The sequence below is a fragment of the Aotus nancymaae genome, unplaced genomic scaffold (assembly GCF_030222135.1).
Source record: "Aotus nancymaae isolate 86718 unplaced genomic scaffold, 86718_ANA_hifiasm-v0.15.2.pri h1tg000003l, whole genome shotgun sequence".
In the NCBI taxonomy this organism is placed as follows: domain Eukaryota; kingdom Metazoa; phylum Chordata; class Mammalia; order Primates; family Aotidae; genus Aotus; species Aotus nancymaae.
Window position 1 is genome coordinate 12812744 of NW_026988414.1, and position 20254 is coordinate 12832997.

A 20254-nucleotide genomic window follows, 5' to 3' on the forward strand; every position below is an offset into this window, starting at 1 on the left:
ATTACAGTGATCCTATTAAGTTACGTCACTCTAATTATGTTACTCATACCCTTCAAAACTACCGATGTGCACCTATGATCCACAGAATAATGTTCAAACTACCTAGCATATAAGAAAGCCCTTTGCACACTGGCCTCTGACCCTTTCTATAGCTATTTTCTACAGCATGAGCAACTCATTCATCCAAGTTCATTCCTTCACTAGGAATTTTCAGACAAATGATGTCTTTCCTCTTAAGAATGTCCTTCCTGTTCTTCTTTTAACCTGGTGATCTCTTACTTGGTTTTCAACCAGCCCAAATTCTATCTCCTCTATGAAGGTTTCTCTGCTATCTAAACAATGTTATTATGACTGTCTCTGCTATAGGTCTATAAAGCCATGTTATGATGATGTGTGTCCGTATCTGTGCCTGCTGATTACATTGTAAACTCCCCAACGGCAAGGAGTGTATCTTTTTTTTTTTTTTTTTTTAATATCTGTGGGCCTAGTGCCTACCTCAGGACTTGTGTTTCATAAATAGGGTTTACAAATGTTTAAGGAAAGCAATTAAGGAAATAATGATAAACAATAATGTTATATTTTCAATATGAGTTTTCTCCACAAATGGAAAATGTTCAGTGTGGGTGAGCTGACGTTCAAATAACGTCACCATATGTGGCTCTGGCCTCAGTCCTACTACAACAGAATAGACTATGCCTTTCAGAGATGGCCAAGGTCATGACCTGAGAAGTTTAAGTAAAACTGATGCAACTGGAAGCCTCACCGATAATGCCCTGTCTGGATCTAGGTTGGCCCAGAAATATATTGGTTCCAGTACACAGGGAGAAATGTAGCAGCTTCAGATTCCTATGTGTCACCTCTGGAAACTGTTAATGAAACACCTTTTTTTAACCTTTCTGTTTTCCCTTCTTGCTATTCTCAAACAGGTCTTCAGATAATCTTTCCTCAGTATCTGCAAGAGAAGTTTGTCCAGTCGGCCTTGAGCTACATCATGTGCAATGGGGAGGGGGAGTACCTGTGCCAGAACAGCCAGTGTCGATGCCAATGTGCCGAGGAGTATCCGCAGTGCAACTGCCCCATCACGGACATCCAGATCATGGAGTACACGCTGGCCAACATGGCCAAATCTTGGGCCGAAGCTTATAAGGACCTGGAGAATTCAGGTAGAGGGTCTAACTCAGTGCCACTGCATGAGTGGCCTTGAGCCAAGTCTGAAAGGGAGCTAATCTAACTGGAATTAGGACTGCTGAGAGGCAAATTTCAGTGACCCTGACTCTTCCACTTTAGAGGGTCCAGATGCAAGTATAATAGCTGTCACAGAGCAGGCACTCAATAAATCTCCACTGAAGAAAATTAATGAATAGCATAATCCAGTTTGTGGTCATATGATGTATTGCTTCTGTTGTACCCAGAAGACAGAAAGAATAAATCTGCATAGGAAACCTCTGGAGAGGGAAGAGTCAGAGGTAGTTGTATTGATTCCTTGGAGTGTGTGTGTTTGTGTGTGTGTGTGTGTGTGTGTGTGTGTGTGTATTCAGATGCTTCTGTCTGTCTCTATAAATAAACACATATCTCTATGTGTATATATGTGTGTGCACATACATAGATGTATAGATATCCAAAGAATCTACAGACTATCAAAGCTCAAAGTCACTTCTGGTAACTTAGTTATTTTATGCCTATTGTAGTTCAGAAAAATGAGTTTCAGGGAAGGAAAGACAGTCACCCAAGCTACTAAAGCAGATGAAGTCCAAAGTAGGATCTCTGGCTTCATGGACATTTGAATTTTGTTGGGAAGTCAGGCTTTAATTATATAACCATGCCAGTGATTAGGAAACAGCAAGGATACATCTGTAAAGAAGGATGAGCTGCTGTGAACAAATGATGTAGAGTCGGGGGTCAATGTGGTCAAGGAAGGCTACCTTAAAAAAGAGCAGAAATTGAAGTATCTGACTATTGTGCAGGTATCAGAAGGTGGGTGCAGATAGACCAATGGGAGGCACAAGGGGCCTAGCAGGGAGATGACCATGAGGTGGGTTAGGGAGGTGGTACAAGTTGTAAAAACCAGAAACGTGCCGAGATGCCAAGATATTTAGAAGGAAACAACAGCAGAGCTTGATGTTGGATTGTCTACAAGAGTTGAAGAGAAAATGGGTATTGAGGTGATATTCATAAACCTCCTTTAGATAGGCATGTTAGACAACTGGATAGATGTTGGTAATCTTCATTGAGCTGGGACACCCTGAAAGATTTGGGAAGAAGACCATGTGCTCGCTTTTATATAGGATAAGCCTGAGAATCCTGGAGACTTCCCAGATGCCAAGCAAGCACTTAGCATGTAATATGTACTCAAGTACCTGTTAAATAAATGGACTTATGCGTAGAGCATTAGTGTCTTTAAAACAACATTATGTTTCTTAAATCTGTTATAATAGCCACCTTAAAGGAAGTAGTAACATTTCTGTATTACGGAGGAGGGAACCTCTCCTCTATAATCCTCCTTCAAGACCCAGTGTTTTCCCTGGGGTTGCACAGTTAGTAAATGGCAGGATTGGTAATGGAATTCCTGATTCCAAATCTAGTGCTCACAGCAGCTTTGGGTACTTAATTTTACTTTGCCCTCCAGGGCTGAGGTTCCCTCATCTGATAAATGAGAGGACATGTTTGTGTTTTTAATATTTGAATTTATTCAAGTCTTTAGACAAGACATTCTTTGATCAAGCAAAATCTTACCTTGGAGCCACTGTGTACCACAGATAAAAGCTAGAGTTCTGTGGAACAGTATATGAAAATAACTGGTTCCCATGAACTCTAAGCTGTAAACGAGCTCTGGGAGCCCAGAATGCATCAGGGATTCTGTTCTTGCCGTGCTGTGCAGCTCAAATGGAGCTATGGATGCCTTATAACGACACCCATTAGTCCATTGACCATCCTGGGAACCCATAAAAGAGAAGTTCATGATGAAAATGTGCTATGATGATTATTTGGCCCCAAACAAAGAAAGCATTTGATAAAATGCTTTTGCAAAAAGATTTCACTGATTGCTAAAAAACAGAGGGAATTTAGGCTATATGTTTAAGGAATAAGACTCCTTAGTATACAATCCTTATTTCCAAGGAAAAGAAACCACTTTGAGTGTGTGTGGGTGAGGAAACACAGAAAACTGAGATGTCACTGAATAAGCTGAACAGGCCAAGAAAATGATTTATGTCACACTTTGTCCCCATAAGGCATGCACTCCCTCTAGATTTCCTGTGCTTCTGTATTTGAAATGGTTTTACCCTTTAAGATAAATCCATTCATCCATATGTGCATCAGAGACTTGTGCATATGAGTTTTCCTTTGGTTCATTTTTAGCCCTTAACCTTCACTACTCAGCCCAGGTGATTTGGAGGGATTAATGACAAGCCCAAAGTAAAAGGCATTGGTTCCTTGACAGCTCCAGAGTGTAGGTGGCAATAGGACCTAGTTTCTATACATGAGTGGTGATCTGCATCTCCTTGCTGGTGGATTGATTGGAGGACTTCTACTTTTATTCAAGAAAGTTAATTCATTTAACCCTTAAATTCCATTTTCTTTTAAGACCCATATTTTGGTTCATTGGAAGGCCTGTGTTTCCCTTTGACATCAACAGAGCCCTCTGCAAGATAAGCTTTATGTTTTCCATGGGAGGAGAGCCCAGCTGCCCCAAACAGAACAGAGTCATCAGGGCCCGTCTCCTGGTTTCAGCCAGCTCACTGAATCAATCAATCAGTGTAGAGGCTTTTGTCATCCTGTCAGTCTTATGCTACCATCAATCGAGTACTTTCTGTGTATCAGAAACTAGTTAGGTAGATGTAGTCCTAGGCCACTATGTCCCTCTCAACATTTGGATTAGATACTATTACTCCCGTTAGCAGATGGGGAGACTGAGGTCTTGAGAGAATAAGGGTCCCACAGCTGTGCAGTACTCAGATGTGACTCCAACTCTTGCCTGTCTCTCTATAATGAAGTGCCTGAGGTTTTTCTTGGAGTCAGAGCTTCTGTTTTTTTATTGCCTTTTATTTACTATTTTCTCCTAATGTACTGAGCCTAGGGATTGCCTCTTTTTATGTGTTGAGAGGAAATATAATATACTAACTAAGAACACAGGATTTGGAGCCAGACTTGGGTTTAATTCTCCTATCTACTGGCCATTTGACCTTGGGCAAGTTAGCTAACTTCTCTGTGCCCTAGTTTTAGAATGGGGCTCTAAAATACCTACCTCATAGGTTTGCTATAAAATGTGGTTATATATGTTAGGTGATTATGACTGTGCCTGGTGCCTGTCAAGAGCTATGTAAGCATTTTTAAAAATAAAATGAAAGCATAAATGCATAGTATACCTAAAATGTCCTTGGAGGTTTTATAATATGAAGTGAAAGTGTTAGGCTGAAGATTTATGATATTTATATAAATCCAACCATTAGCCTTTTTTCCTACAAAATGATCAACGCCTTGATTTTCTAATTTTCCAGGAATGGGGTGATAGGGATTAGAATTACAACAGATTGGATTATTAGATTAGAAAACAAAAACTCAGGACACAGACCGGGATCTTGTCATTTATCAGCCACATTCCCTTTGGAAATCATTTTCCCATTTTGGGCTTCGGTTTTCCTATTTGTAGAACAAGAAAGCTGAATGAGATAATTTTTATGGCTACACCAAGTTGACACTCTGAAACTCAGCATTACAAACTGAGGCAGAAACCTTTACCCCAGAGACCCAAGAGTTTGTCACCATCTCTTAAGCTGAAGTTTTTTGAAATGTGAGATGATGCTAGATGGGACACACGTACAACTTCAAAGCACACTGGATCACAGAGTGGGGAAGTTGATCCATTTCAGTTCTCTGTCAAACCTGCAGATTACATCAAAGAGAAAGTTTCAGTTTGGTGCTAGCATACCTTTAACACCTCTCTAACACTTGCTAATTTCCTGTATTTCAACATGAGAGCAGGCATGGAGGTTTGATCATTTAGCAGGCAACAGTGTCTGACTAGAATTTATTAACATTGTTTTTATCATATTTATTTTTACAGCTACCATTCTTCTGGAGGCATGCAGTAGTGATTTTCTCTGGAGAATTTGATAAACATTTTGTTTTCGATTTTTCTTTTTTTTTTTTTGAGATGGAATCTCCCTCTGTTGCCCAGGCTGGGGTGCAGTGGTGCAATCTCGGCTCACTGCAACCTTCGTCTCCTGGGTTCAAGCAATTCTCCTGCCTCGTCCTCCTGAGTAGCTGGGATTACAGGTGCCCACCACCACACCCAGCTAATTTTTGTATTTTTAGTAGAGATGGGGTTTCGCCATGTTGGCCAGGCTGGTTTCAAACTCCTGACCTGTGATCCACCTGCCTCAGCCCCCCAAAGTGCTGGGATTACAGATGTGAGCCACCACGCCTGGCCTTGTTTTCTATTTTTAACTTAAAAATAATGATTTGATTCAACTAATATGTTAAGTAGATATAATAATATATGAATATTACTATAAAGTTGGTTTTCTGATGCCAGAATTGTGGGAAGCCCTGTCTTAAGCAAGGATGCAGTATGCAGATTCCCTTCATAGGAAAGCATAGTGGCTTTCGCCCTTTCTAGTAGGGGAAGGACAGGCTAATCCCATGTTCTATGGCCCGCAGAAAGAAAAATTACGTTTGCAGGCCTGACTTATTGGAAGGTGAGACTCAGCATTCCAGGCAACGTCAGATGGCTGCTGTCATGCTTAGCCCTTCTCTCTCGGCCTTTGTCTCTCACTAGATGAGTTTAAATCGTTTATGAAGCGCCTCCCCAGCAACCACTTCCTGACCATCGGGAGCATCCATCAGCACTGGGGCAATGACTGGGACCTGCAGAACCGCTACAAGCTCCTGCAGAGTGCCACAGAAGCACAGAGACAAAAGATCCAACGCACTGCCCGCAAGCTTTTTGGCCTCAGTGTACGCTGTCGCCACAATCCCAACCACCAGCTGCCTAGAGAGAGGTAAGTGCTGCCACCACCTCCACCTCTGCAGGCACCGCCCTGGCGTTAGTGTACATTATCTTGCTGCCGAGTGAAATGCAGTGTAGATGGTGCATTTGCGGGGTGGCAAGCAGGACCTTGCATGGTCCGGACCAACAAGTTTCTGGATCGCCTCTGGCTTCTCACCTACTTGCTCTGGCTGCAAAAGACTCCACATTGTTTCCTGAATATACCATGAATTTTCAGCCTTTGTGTTCTGTCTGATTCATCTTACTGAGGAGGGGAATTAACACTAGCTCATTAACCTGATGTTTAAAATATATTTTCTATTTAATTGTACTTGGCTGAGGCATTAACCTGATGTTTAAAATATATTTTCTATTTAATTTTTAAATTACTGAGCAAAGCCGATTTTAGCATCTCCACCTTAATGGTGAAGAAACTGGATTAACTAATTAATCAATCACTGCCTTATTTATTGAGGTTCCTTGATCAGAGTCTGGAGTGAGTGACAAAGATAAGTTACTTTAGTACAAAATGTCAGGAGACACTCAATTGCAGGGTCATTGAGTGCAGGGTCCTCACCTGAGAGAGTGTCACCTTCCGTGCCAGGCTATCTTGCCGCTGAGTCAGAGCTAATGCTGCTGTTCCCTCCATAAAATCTTCCTTTAGTCCCAGCCCTGCCCTGGATATACCGGGTATCTGCCAGATGGCGGAGAATACAAAGATGGACAAGACAGACAGGGCCCACACCGCCACAGAATTAGGGTCTCCTAACTCTCTCAGGGGCACACAGGGAAGGAGCCAGGATTTGAATCCAGGTTTTTCGGACTCCACTCTTCCAGGGTGTTTCTGATCCGCAGCTGATCTTTAGAGGTGCCTCCAGAGTTTCTGAAAGGGCATCACAGGACAGCTAAAAGGGCAGGGTGGGACCCTCCATCCTGCTTCAGACAGAGCAGCTCTGATATTATTTCTTGTGTGTTTGGGGGTTCTACCTTCTATTTCGTTCTAAGAAAAATCTACTCTTAAAAAGAATAAGCCCATTCACATTCATGTAGCATGCTCTATGTCAGTCACATATTTATATCTATATGATTGTTACTCTGTTGTACAAATCAGGAAATGGAAGCTGAGAGAGAGCAAGTAGTTGGTCCAAACCTACAATGTAAACCAGTGGTTCTGGCTTGTAGGTAGTGTTTTCCCCAGGGGACATTTGAAAATATCTGAAGACAATTTTGATTATTATAACAGGGGTGGGGGTATTATTGCACAGGCAGTTCTCACAACAAAGAAATATCTGACTTCAAAAGTTAGTGGTGTTTGGGCTTAGCAATTCTGATGTAAGAGAGACAAGATGCCACCTGTTTTAGGTTGGTACAAAAGTCATCACTGTTTTTGCTAATGGTTCAGCTTCTGTATTCTGTCTGATTCACCTGATTGAGGTGGGGAATTAACACTAGCTCAGATAGCTATGTGGCATCATCCTAGCTGTTTAAAATATATTTACTATTTAATTTTTAAATTACTGAAATTTCTAATTAAATTTAAATTAAATCCTATTTAATTAAATTTCTATTTAATTTTTAAAATTTCTATTTAACTTTAAAATTACCATTTAAATTTAAAATTACTGGTTTTGCTAATGGCAAAAATCATGATGGCTTTTGCACCAACCTAAATGAATCTATAAAGCAAAATCTTCTCCTCCTAACCAGCCTGTTCTACTGGCACTCGAGATTTAACAACTGTAGTCTTCTAAAGCAGTCCCTCCACCTAATTAGCCCGTTGGTGCATTCTTTTTTCTCTCATTTTTCTTGAGTCAGAGCTAATGCTGCTCTTCCCTCCATAGTCTTTCCCGATTGTAGTAGCCAATATAGAAGTCTTCTTATTCTAGATTCCCACTAATCTGAAATCCTTTCCTTAGTCAATGTATTTCTCTCTTTACCCCCCTTATGAAACATCCTTCTTGTACAGACATTCATGCTCATCTCTGTTTTCCCCATTCCTTCCAAATTTGAGCCCACTGCTTTGCATCTAGCTTGTAATAATTATATTACTTTGTGGATTAAATAGAATTTCTTTTGCCAGTTCCTTGTTGCAATGCTGCTGAACCAAGGACTAGAAAAAGGTCACAAACTTGCTTTCTTGTCAAGTGCAACAGATGCACAGACTGCTAGCACGAGCAAGTCTCTGAAGTAGCTTCCTTTAGATCCATCGCACATCTGCCATGAGACCCACATCGAGCACTGTGGGAAATTCAGAAACACACACAGGGAACAGTGCTGTGAAAGATGTCTTGTATGGCAGGAGTGGGGAGGGGTTCTTCTGTCAATCAGACCCCATATGTATTAGTGTGTGGGAGTTGCCATAACTAAGTACCATGGACCCAGTTGCTTAAATGATGGAAATTTATTTTCTCGTAGTTCTGGAGGCTGGAAGCCCAAGATCAAGCTGTCAGCAGGCTTGTTTTCTTCTGAGGCCCCTCTTTCTGGCTTGTGAATGGCTGTTTTCTCCCTGTGTCTCCACGTGGTCTTTCCTCTGTGTGCATCTGCATCCTAATAGCCTCTCTCTCTTTTTTATTTTTATAAATTAATTTTTTTTTAATTTATTTTGAGACAGAGTCTCACCTTGTGGCCCAGGCTGGGTGCAGTGGTGCTGTCTCGGCTCACTGCAACCTCTGCCTCCCAGGTTCAAGTGATTCTCCTGCCTCAGCCTCTGGAGTAGTTGGGATTACAGGTGTGTAGCACCACACTCAGCTAATTTTTGTATTTTTAGTAGAGTCAGGGTTTTGCAGTGTTGGCCAGGCTGGTCTCGAACTCTTGACCTTGGGTGATCCACCCACCTCAGCCTCCCAAAGTTCTGGAATTATAGACATGAGCTACCACGCCCTGTCCTAATATCCTCTCTTAAGAGGATGCCAGTCATATTGGATTAGAGCTGACCTCAACGACCTCATGTTAACTTAATTACCACTTTAAAGACCCTATCTCCAAACACAGTCACATTTTGAGGTCCTGGGGTCTAGGACTTTAACATATGAGTTTGGAGCGGTATGTACTTCAGCCCATAATATTAGAGGAGGTAGCTTTTGATCAGATCTTTAGGTGAAGAACCTGTGCATTCTAAGGAGCAACCAAGCTCCGTGCAAACCTGGTCAAGGAGGGCAACGCTTAACCATTATGAGAATTCAACAAATACCTCTTTCAGTATGGCGATCGTCACCTCAGACAATGGAGAGTAAGATCCAAGTTCCAAAGACACTGGGAAGGCATATTTGTTAAAGATGAGTAAACTCTCCAGAGACTGAGCATCGTCAGATATGCCAGGTTCAGGGAAGACTCGAGAGGATTTTCAAAGGAGAGTAGCTGGATAGGCATTACACGGAGGAAGGAGGGCAGCACTGGATAATAGGAGTGACACTGGGAAAAGTCAAGGAGTCTGGATTTACATCCCACCATTAGTAAGCTGTGTGGCCTTGGGCAAGTCACTTCACCATGCTCAGTGTAGGTGTCTGCATCTTTGAATAAGTCTCTGTTCTCCTTTTGCAAACTGTCAGGTGTAGATAGCTAAAAATGCTCTACCATCACTGGGACCTTCAAGGAAAGAGCTCACAGTGTTGCCCTCTCCCCTCCTAAGAGGAGAAAACCTGCCCTAATCTTAATGTTCTTCTCACTTGGAGAGGATGTCTGGCGTTCCACCATTGGCAGATCACTCAATTATATTAGTTTGAAGAGTATTGAATGCTAGGTACTGAGGGGTAGGAGCACACAGACACTAGGCTCTATGGCCAATTCCTCTGAAGCCTTCCCAGGAGAGATGAACTTCCTTGGCCTGGCTGTGGGCTGCTTCCTAACATCTGAATCTGAGGCTTTAATGAGCATTTCTCACACCGCAGGGCACCTCTCTGCCATGGAGCAGTGTCAGACAGAGGTGCTAACACTGGGAACCTTGGGCCACCTCTGGCTGAGCAAGCTGGTATTTGCAAATGAACTGATTGCTTGGTTTCAATATGTCTGCTTGCTGAAGTCTGTGGAAGATGAGTGTGCTGAGCAGGTGCCATTACTGCAGCAGGTGCCACAGAGAGGTTTACTTGTCTCACAAACAGGTGGCATTGTTGAGGTAAGGTGGGAGAGAGAGAGAGGGAACAAGCACAGGGCCTTAGCCACACATGGACTGGTCCAACTCCTGGCTCCATCACTTACCAGACACGGAGCTTTATATAAGGCCCTGCACCTCATTTGTGAAAGGGGATAATAACACTTGCCTTCAGGTTAAGCATGATGATTAAGATTTTAAAATTTAAATAGCCTTGGTAAAGTGCCTGAATCAGTTAAAAGGAAGGGAGGAAGGGAGAGAGTAAGAGACAGAAGGGAAGGAGCTGTCACTTAGTATATGTATTCTAAAGGTCAGGCACTGTTCTTTAGCATCTTATATGAGATTAACTAATTTCCTCCTCACTACAGTCTTATGAAGTCGTCCTGTTACTATTCCTATTTTACAGATAAAGGAACTGAGGCACAGAAAGGTTAATAATGTGCACAGGGTCAATGAATGTTAATTAATTTATTGTTACTTCAAAGAAATGTTAAGATTTAGATTTAGTGAGAGGTCAACTATAACTAATTAAAACTTGGCTTCAATGCTTGCTAAAAACGTAATATTGGCTGGAAGGTAAAAGCGGTATTTTGGCTATCTATTGGTATAAAACAATTCACCCCAAAATGTAGTGGCTCTAAGTAACACTATGTTACTATCTCTTATGAATGTGTATCTTGACTTGGTACAGCTGAGATGTCTCAGGCTGGCTGGGGCTCTTGTCATCTGGGGGCTTGACTGGGCTGCATCTCCAAAATGACACGCTCTCAGAGCCAATTGATGTTGGCTGTCAGCTGGGGGCTCAGCTGGGGCTGTCGCTGGAGTGCCCACACAGGACCTCTCCATGGGGACTGGACTTCTTGCAGCATGGCAGCTGGGTTCAGAGAGGGAGTGTTCAGAGACCAAAAGCAAGCCGTAAGACTTTTTTACAGCTCAGCCTTGGAAGTTGGAGAGTGTCATTTCCACCACATTCTGTTGGCCAAAAGCCTAACCTAGGTTGAAGGGTGTTAATATTTGGAGGTGCAGTTCATTATGGGGGCTGGGGATGTGCATTTTGGAGATGAGGTACAATAGAAATTGAGTAGAATTAGAGCTAGAGGTGACTATCTTGGACATAGGGGACATAAGATTAATAATAACAATAATGAAGCAGTAACAGCTACTTACTGAGCAGCTAGCACAACAAGCAACAGAGTCGGCTGAAGATTCTGGAGTTAGACCACCTTGGTTCAAATCCCACTTTTGTCACCTGGTTACACTGTAAGTCTGGAGGAAGTTACTGAAAGCTTTGAGCTTCAATTTTCTTTCTTTTTTTTTTTTTCTGAGACGGAGTTTCGCTCTTTTTACCCAGGCTGGAGTGCAATGGCACGATCTCGGCTCACCGCAACCTCCGCCTCCTGGGTTCGGGCAATTCTCCTGCCTCAGCCTCCTGAGTAGCTGGGATTACAGGCACGCGCCACCGTGCCCAGCTAATTTTTTGTATTTTTAGTAGAGACGGGGTTTCACCATATTGACCAGGATGGTCTCGATCTCTTGACCTCGTGATCCACCCGCCTCGGCCTCCCAAAGTGCTGGGATTACAGGCGTGAGCCACCGCGCCCGGCCCCCTCAATTTTCTTATCTGTAAAATGGAGCTGATAATAGTGCCTACATCAGAAGGTTGTTTTCAGGATTAAATGCTTTAACCTACATAAATTGCTTAGGACAGTGATTAGCACATGGACAGCACTCAGTACATGTTAGGTATTGTTCTTCTTAGTTTTTTCCCCCAAGCACTGATATTGGGCATATAAATTTCTTGGCACTCAGTAGTTAGCTACCCAGTGAGATTGAGCATTGGTGACATGTATTTTTTATCTAATACTCATCCCATCTCTGTGAGGTAGATGCTATTGGATCATTTATAGGTTAGGGAACTAATGAGTCAGGTGTGATTAATTCATCCAAGGTCACATGGGCAGGTCAGGACAGATCAGATTTATTTTGCTGATTTTACTGTTGGACTTGATGGTCATGATCACTGTGCAGAGCAGCAAGAACCCATGTTATTTAAGCAGTGCACAGTGGCAGCTATGTGGCTGTGTTGTGTTTGGGGCACCCTGGTTTAGTGTGTGGTAAAGCCAAAGGCAGGGTTTGCTCAACGAGGTTGAGGATAGTAGATGAGGATTGAAATACATGGACTCTAGTGTGCTGAGATGCAGGAAATGTCCCTGAACATGGAGCCCTGATTTAACTCTGAAGCCCAAGCAGAAACCCAGGAAGACATATTCTCTGTAGGTAACTAGAAGAGGCCTGGTTCAGTGCAGTCCAGCTCAGCATACATTTCCTGAGAGCGTACTATGTGGCAGGCTTTAGAAGCACAAACATAAGTAAGATTCATCCCACTCCAAGGCCCAGTGCTTGCTGAGAGGAGATCAGCAAGATAACTCCAGACCATATCCATAGATGGGAGTTCAACACTCGACCAAATGTTTATTGGGTAATCATTATGTATTAGGTTCTGTTTGAGGGTCTGGGGGTACTGTGATGGATTTCTGTTAGCCCACAGGAGAGCTGGCCCTAGTGTCAGACTGCAGCTGGACATATCAAGGGAAGGCAGGGACCCACAGTAAGATTCCTGTGGCTTGTCTTGTCACCAGGAGATCCTTACACTGTGTAGAGTTAAAAAGGGAAAGCTGGTCTTTAAGTTTGGTCTCACCTGTTACTGGACACTGAGACTTTTTAAGCCTTGGCTTTATCACCTATAAAATGGGTATAATAATTTCTGATTGTCTGCCTCAGAGGGCCACGAGGGGGCTCACCAGGGGTGGTGTACATTTGTGAACTCCGAATGCTCTAGAAAGAGGGCTATGCAGTCCGGGTGAACTTGAAGCGAAACTCATCAAGAAGGGAATGGGGCTGAGTTGAGGTTCATGGCGACATTTCATAGTTAACACTTCTAAAGCATTTACCATGCACCGGCCACTGTCATATGGCTTTCATCTTATTTAATCACTGTAACAACCCTGTGAGGTACCACTAATTTATCCCACTTTATGAATAGAGAAATTAAGGCATAGAGATGTTAAGTGACTTGCTGATGATTGAATAGCAGGTAGAAGACAGGTTCAAGCCCAGCAGAATCTCTTCTTGTTATTCCTCTGCTATTCTACCTAACCCCGAGGCAAGATGATTCAAGGTGTTTAAATGACCTGTCAAGACTAAAAACTGCATTGCATAGTGGTGGAAATTGCCTGTCATTGCAAAAGGGAGACGAAGGTAGGGAGGGAGGCAGGAGAGAAGAGGAAGAAAAAAAAGAAGAGAGGAATAAGGTAGAAAGGAAGGGAAGGAGGAAGAAAAGAAGCACAAAGTCATCTTGGGCAAAGCTGAATTTAGCTGGTTCCTGTGCAATAACCTGAATGTTTACTAACCACCTGATCTTCCAATCTCGTGTCAGCCACTGAAAGGCATTTAAAGATACAAGCAACTGTGCCTTGGTCCTCAACCCATCATTACCTAGCCTCTGGGTGTGCTGAAAAGTGAAAAGACATTGTTTTGTGAAGCCAGAGACCTGAGTTCAAGTCTTATTCTGCCCTGTGTGAGATCACTAGGTATAGAAATCCTGCCTTGCAGAGGTAGAGTGCAGATCGAATAGTGAACAATTTTACCTCACCTTTAACTGGGGCAGCTCTTCAGTGTTTCTTTTTTTTGTGGAAATTCTGAATTAAAATTCATTCGAGAACCCAAGGTGATTTTTTTCTTTCTTTATTTCTTTTTTGCTAAAACAAAAACAACAAGGCTCAATTATCTCTGAGGTCCTTCCCAACTGTAAGAGACATAACATTTACAGAGAATGAGAGTAATAGTTCAATTCAAGAATATTGGTAGAAGGTCAGTAATTCAATCTTTGAGCAGCATTGCTTTCAGATGATGCTAATTAGTAAATTTTAATAAGTAGCCTAAAGTTCAAACTAAAATCTTCTTTTGCCTGAAATTACAGTGGTCTTTTAACTAAGTTTCCCAGAATCTACTTTGGTCACTTTGCAATCTGTGTTCCATGGCAGTCAGAACTATCACTTAAGAAGCAAATTCAATCTTGTCACATCCCTGTTTAAAACTTTTTGGTTACTGCTTTTAGGAGAAAAAACAAAATCCTAAGGTGGCCTACAGATCTGCTAGGATCTGGTTCCTGCCTCCCCCTTGGCTGGGTTCCACACCATTTCTTAGCTCTCTCAGTGACAGGACAGTTCTGCTAATTTTCTTTGAGTTCTCTAAATGCCTAATTCTACCCCTCCCCCTAGCCTTTCATTTCAAAGGCTTCACCTGGGCTGTTCCTGCTGCTTGAACGTGCCTTCCTTTTCTGTTTTTTGTTCTTCACTATGGTAGCTTTTACCTACCTGCCCTTCAGACCTCAGCTCAAATATTCCTCAAGAACATGGTCCCCACATTGAAAGGCTGTTTTAGGACTTGTTTATGTGCTTCCTTATCATTCTAATTTTCTAATTGAACCCAAATTCCAGTTTACAAGTATATCTTTTTTTTTTTTTTTTTGATACAGAGTCTTGCCTTGTCACCCAAGCTGAAGCACAGTGATATGATCATAGCTCACTGTAGCCTCAAACTCCTGGGCTTAAATGATTCTCTGCCTCAACCTCCCAGGAATCTGGGACTACAGGTGCACACAACCATACCTGGCTAGTTTTTCTAATTTTTTGTATAGGCAAAACCTCACTATATTGTCCATGTTTGTCTCAAACTTCTGGACTCAAGCAATATTCCCTCCTTAGTCTCTCTGAGCTACTGCACCTGACTACCCTTTTCCCTTTTTAAATCTATCTATTAGTGCCTATCTCTCCCATGAGACTGTTAGCTCACTCATACTTTTTTTATATTCTTCATAACCTTGTTCTTATAACTTTCTACCACACTACCTGACACACAGTAGCTATTCAAAAAACTTTGTTCAGTGAACAGACACATAAGTTATTTGCTTCTTAGAATGTGCCACAAGGCATGTTGACGTAATCTCCTGCAAATTGAGTTTCATGATCATATATAAAGTGTATGTACTTTCTACATATGTTGAATATATTTAGGTTATCTTCCTGATTCACAAATGAAGAAACTAAGATCAAAGGGAGTTAAGTGGCTTTTCCAGGGTCACTCAGTGAATTTGTGAACAGATCATAACTAAACTTCAGGCCAGTAGACTGACAGTCCAGACGGTTTGGTAAAATCGAAACTGCAAATGGCAGTTGTCTTCAACTGACCTGAATCCAAATCCTAAAGTTACCACTTGTTAATTCTATTACTTTGGGAAATGTTCTCTACTGGAAAAAAAAAAAAAAAAAAGAAAGAAAGAAAAGAAAAACAGATACTGATCAATGTAATGAAATGAAGTAAAACTCCCAGCATCAAGTAGGTACTTAAGGTCAGTGTGATTTGATATTTCTTCCTTACATCTGGCCATCGTCTGTTTTTTTTTTTTTTTTTTTTTAAAGATTAGAGTATTGTGAGGCAAACAAGATCCATGGAAGCTTAACTTGAGGGCAGACAGTAGAATTATTCTGATGATGCTTGGTCTTTGATTTATTTTTACTTCTCAAATTCACATGGCCTTGACCCAGCAGTCTGAGCCTCAGCCAAGTACAATGTAATTATGCATTGTTGAGATGAAAATCTCTCGGGGGCATCAACCTCAGGCTCCGAAGTGGGGCTGTAGCTTCTGAACCCATGTCAGCTTTTAACATATTTCCTTCTCCATACAGTGTATAATTGGTGTCTATAGAAAGACTCTGGCTACCAAGATAATCGTTATCTCTATTCTGACGACCCTCAATATTCACACAGATTTTGATTCTTCTCTCTGAACCTTGTACTTACTTGCCTCTAGATTTAATCTCCATAGACTCCTGCAGTGGGGCAGAGGGATATGGCTTCCCATATTTTATTGAACTCAAGTCAGTTTCAGTTTATTAGACTGACAGTCCCGTCTTTGTCATTCATTAGATGTCTGACCTCCAAAAGTCTCCAAACCTACCAGAGCCCTCTGTTTCCCCATCTGTATGGTTAGGATAATAAGAATGGCTACCCCACAGAGTTGTTGCCATAGTCAATTTGTATGATATATGTGAAAATTCTTCATAACTTGTAAAGAAATACACAGATGTACTATTAATATATTCAAAGCCGGGTGCGGTGTCTCATGCCTGTAATCCCAGCACTTTGGGAGGCTGAGGCAGGTTGATCACTTGAGGCTAGGAGTTAAAAACCAGCCTAGGCAACATGAAGAAACCCTGTCTCTACTAAAAAAAAATACAAAAATTAGCCCAGTGTGTTGGTGCACACCTTTAATCCTAGCTACTCAGGAAGCTGAGGCATAAGAATTGCTTGAGCCTTGGAGACGGAGGTTGCAATGAACCAAAATCACACTGCTACACTTGAGCCTGGGCAACAGAGCAAGACTTTGTCTCAAAAAAAACTTGATATATTCAAGAGCACAGCAGTAGTAGACCATAGATATTTGATGACAACACTTTCTATTTCCAAGAAATGGATGCTCCTGTTGTGTAAAATAAAGCATGAGCCTAACAAACAAAATGTCATCATATAATAAACAAAATAACTTAAGAAGCTCAGGACTTCAGACTCTCTAGTCTGACAGACCAAAGTGTGTGACTATCATTTACTATTGATAATACTTGGCATAGTATTAAGGCGTTCAAGTTCAGTTTTCTACTTAGCATGATGGAGAGAAAAATAGTAGCCAGCCTTGGAGAGCCAATAATAAAACATAGATGCCAGGGTTAGCACACAGTAAAATGGCAAAGCATGTGGCTCTTTATTGGACAAAACTGGAGATCAGTAGTTTGTTGGTTAATTAAAAAAGTGAAGTTAAACTAGGAAATCCTAAAATGTATACATGCTATACATATATGAACCATTTTATTTTAACTTAAAAACACATAAATGCACATTTCTTGGCCAGCCTCTTGAAGTAAAGCCAAAATCTTTTTTGAAGGTAGTGGTGTATTCTATTTAACATTTTACTGGTGTTCTTCCATAAACCATACCATAATTGCATAACATTTGAAACTTCGGTTTATTCAAAGTGGAGCAACAGCTTAGATTCTTAAAAAACAACTTAAATGTTTGTAGTTTTTTTGTTACTTCCCCTTTATTTAAATCAATGGTCATTTTTGTCAATAACTGGTCTTTATAGAATTCAAATTAGTTTCCACAGAAAAAAGCAATTCACATTTCATTGATTTATTTTAGTTTTAATTTAGTTATTTTGTAACTTTTTAGCTATAAGAGCAAATAAGCTATAGTAGCAAATACAATGGGCATAAACAGGTTTGGGAATATACAAAACTGACTTTCAGCTCATGTTCTTGTTACTTGCTGGAAATAGAAGCATGTGGAAGTGTAACCAACCAGACAAGAGTATTCAATGCACCATCAGCTTCACACACCACATCTATCTGGTGGGAGGAAGAGTTGTTTTCCCACATTACTTCATGGAGGTCAATTATGAGAGCTTGTCGCACTTGACAGAGAAACTCCGATTCCTAGTAACTTGCCACTCTTACTGGAACGACCTGCTCAAGATCACATATTATAGTAAGAAAAAAATGATGATAATAATCGTTGACACACACTGACCATTTATTGTGTACCAGACACAGTTGTCAGTGCCTTATATACGTTAATGTATGTAATCCTTACAACAACCCTATAAAAAAAGGTTCTACTATGCTTCTCATATTATAGACATAGAGTTTGAGTAGCAAAGGGAAGTGCTGCAAGAGGAGAGGAGGATGAGAGAAATGCATTCCTGCTGGGGAGACTGGAAAAAATGCTTTCCTCTGTCTGGATTACTTTATTCATCCTTTAATTTTCAGGTTGATCCCTGATTTCTTAGGAATATTTGGCCCGACTCAGTGGACCAAGTTACACCATCCTATTATATGCCTTTACTGCAGCTTGTGTTTCATTTTTCACTAGCACTTGCCGTATTTCCAATGCTGTGTTTAAGGCCAGACTTCCCCTCCTTGACCACAAATTCGCTGAAGGCAGGTAACTTGTGTTTCTTGCTAACCAGTGTATCCTCAGTGATCGGTAAAGTGCCTGGAACACCACAACATAGCCTTTGCTGCACTGAAGTGAGGGGGCGTTTCATAGGGGAGCTGAGGGATGATTATGCTAGTAGGTACCTATGAAGAATAGAGGGTGGGATTAATTTTATCCAGAAATGTCAAATCAGAAACAGGATATAAGTCAGGATTAAGTACCTGGGCTTTGGAACCAGAGAAGACTGAGGTTAAATCTTGGCAAGCAATGTGCTCAGTGTCCTCTGGCCTTAAGTGTCCTCATCTGTAAAATGAGGATAATATCTCCTCCACAGGGTTGTTGTGAGGATCACCCAAGATACATATTCACTATTCCTAGCATGTAGTAAGTGGTCAATAAATATTAGCACTTGGCGCAGTTGTCCTTATTGTTATTGAATAAGGGTAGACCTGTATGTTGGGAAATTATGGAGGGATTGAATACCTAGTGGTGGAGTTTGTATCTTAGCATTAAGGTGATGTGAAGCCAGCGGGAAAAATAATAGAAGGGACGCTGTGGCTGAGTAAAGGTTCTCTGGTAGCCGTTAGAAAGATGAACTGGAGAATCAATGGAATCTCTCTGTTGGGTGTAAGAGGATTCAGTATTTCTTCCCTGTGCTGACATGATCTGTGGATGAAAGTACTGCTTCCCAAACGGAATTAGCATCACAGTCAGCCAGAGTGCTTTCTGAACATAGATTTCTGGGCCTTGTGTCTAGGGTTTTTGATTCAGTAGAACTGAGGTGGGTCCTATGTCCTGGGTGATACTGATGCCCCTAGTCTAAGGGCCACACCAGGCTTGGATTAAGTCTCTCTTTACTGCCTTAAATATGGTCGCACTTCTTTCTATGCACTTGGTAGAATCTAAGCAAAAATGAGTTCCAGTAAGTGAATCCTGTAGGACATTGAAAAAGAGGAAAATAAGGAAGTGGTGTCTGTGTTTGAATGAGTTTAGAAAATGTTAAATTTAAAAAAAAAAAAGCTAAATAAAGCAGAGGTCAGGTTTGCATATTTTTCAATTTATTTGGCCATAGAATCTTTCTTTTTGAAGTTTTTCAAGAGATTGGGCTCCTCAAAACACAGCTTTGGAGAAAAAGTTTACACCAGATTAAGAAGCAATTACTCAGATTATTTGGTGTGATACCACAGGTTGTCATTCCCTTCTTGTTAGTAGAGATCTTCATCTTTCAGTAAGTCTTCTTTGAGTTGAGTTTCTAACACCTTCTGCTGAAGCAGATGCTAATGGCTTTGTCTCCCTGCAGGTACCGCCTCTGCTGAGAGGTGGCACCACTGCTAACCAGCAGCTGCGAAAGTAACATCAGGAAGGTGCTCCATTTCTGGTACAATTAGGAAATAAATTTACCCCATGTTGCTTAGAGACAGTCCTAACCTTAAAAAGTAAACTATTACCAAAACAAATACCTTATGTATAGATTATTTTAAAGTTTGTAAAGGTCTTTCACACTGATGATATTAAGTGATCGGAATAACCAGTGGGTGAGGTAGAGTGAAGAGTGAGGATCCCTCTCCCCATTTACAGGTGAGGAAACGAAGACTCACAGGAATGACTTGCCCAAGATTATAAAGTAATACTCATTATTCTGTGTCATCCTACATAGGCATAGACCTTTCTTCTGGTCAATGTTTATACTAAATCTTCGCTTATTAATTCATTCAACAAATATTTAGTGAATACCCACTAAGTGCCAGGCAGTATACAAGTGGTAGAGGGGTGAGCAAGACAGTAAGTGCCCCTGTTCACAGAGAGCTTGAGATCTAGAATATAGACTATCTAGAAGATAATACTGGCTCAGAATTGGTTTTGCATCCATGTTTTACTTTAGAAACCTGAGGCTTAGGAAGGCTAAATGACTTAATAAATATTATGAAATTAGAAAATTTTGTGCCTGACAGAAACTTAAAAGATTGTCTAATCTACTTTATCATTTTATTAAGAAGTAAAATGAAACAGTTTTGTCCAGAATAACTGTATTAATTTTTACATTGCCATATAGAAAATTAACATAAATTAAGAAACTTAAAACAATGCAGATTTATTATATCTAGTTTCCAGGGGTCAGGAGTTTAGGT

The 20254-nt window shown here is 41.1% G+C and overlaps 1 protein-coding gene across 2 annotated transcripts in view; it reads left to right on the forward strand.

The window, feature by feature from the left end:
- BRINP1 (BMP/retinoic acid inducible neural specific 1) overlaps nt 1-20254 on the forward strand; it is a 201788-nt gene that overhangs the window by 159127 nt on the left and 22407 nt on the right. For both annotated transcript variants that reach the window (XM_012458252.2, XM_064378504.1), the window contains exons 6-7: nt 927-1163; nt 5777-5999. In XM_012458252.2, the coding sequence (XP_012313675.1) occupies nt 927-1163; nt 5777-5999 (460 nt within the window). The remainder of the gene's footprint in view (nt 1-926; nt 1164-5776; nt 6000-20254) is intronic.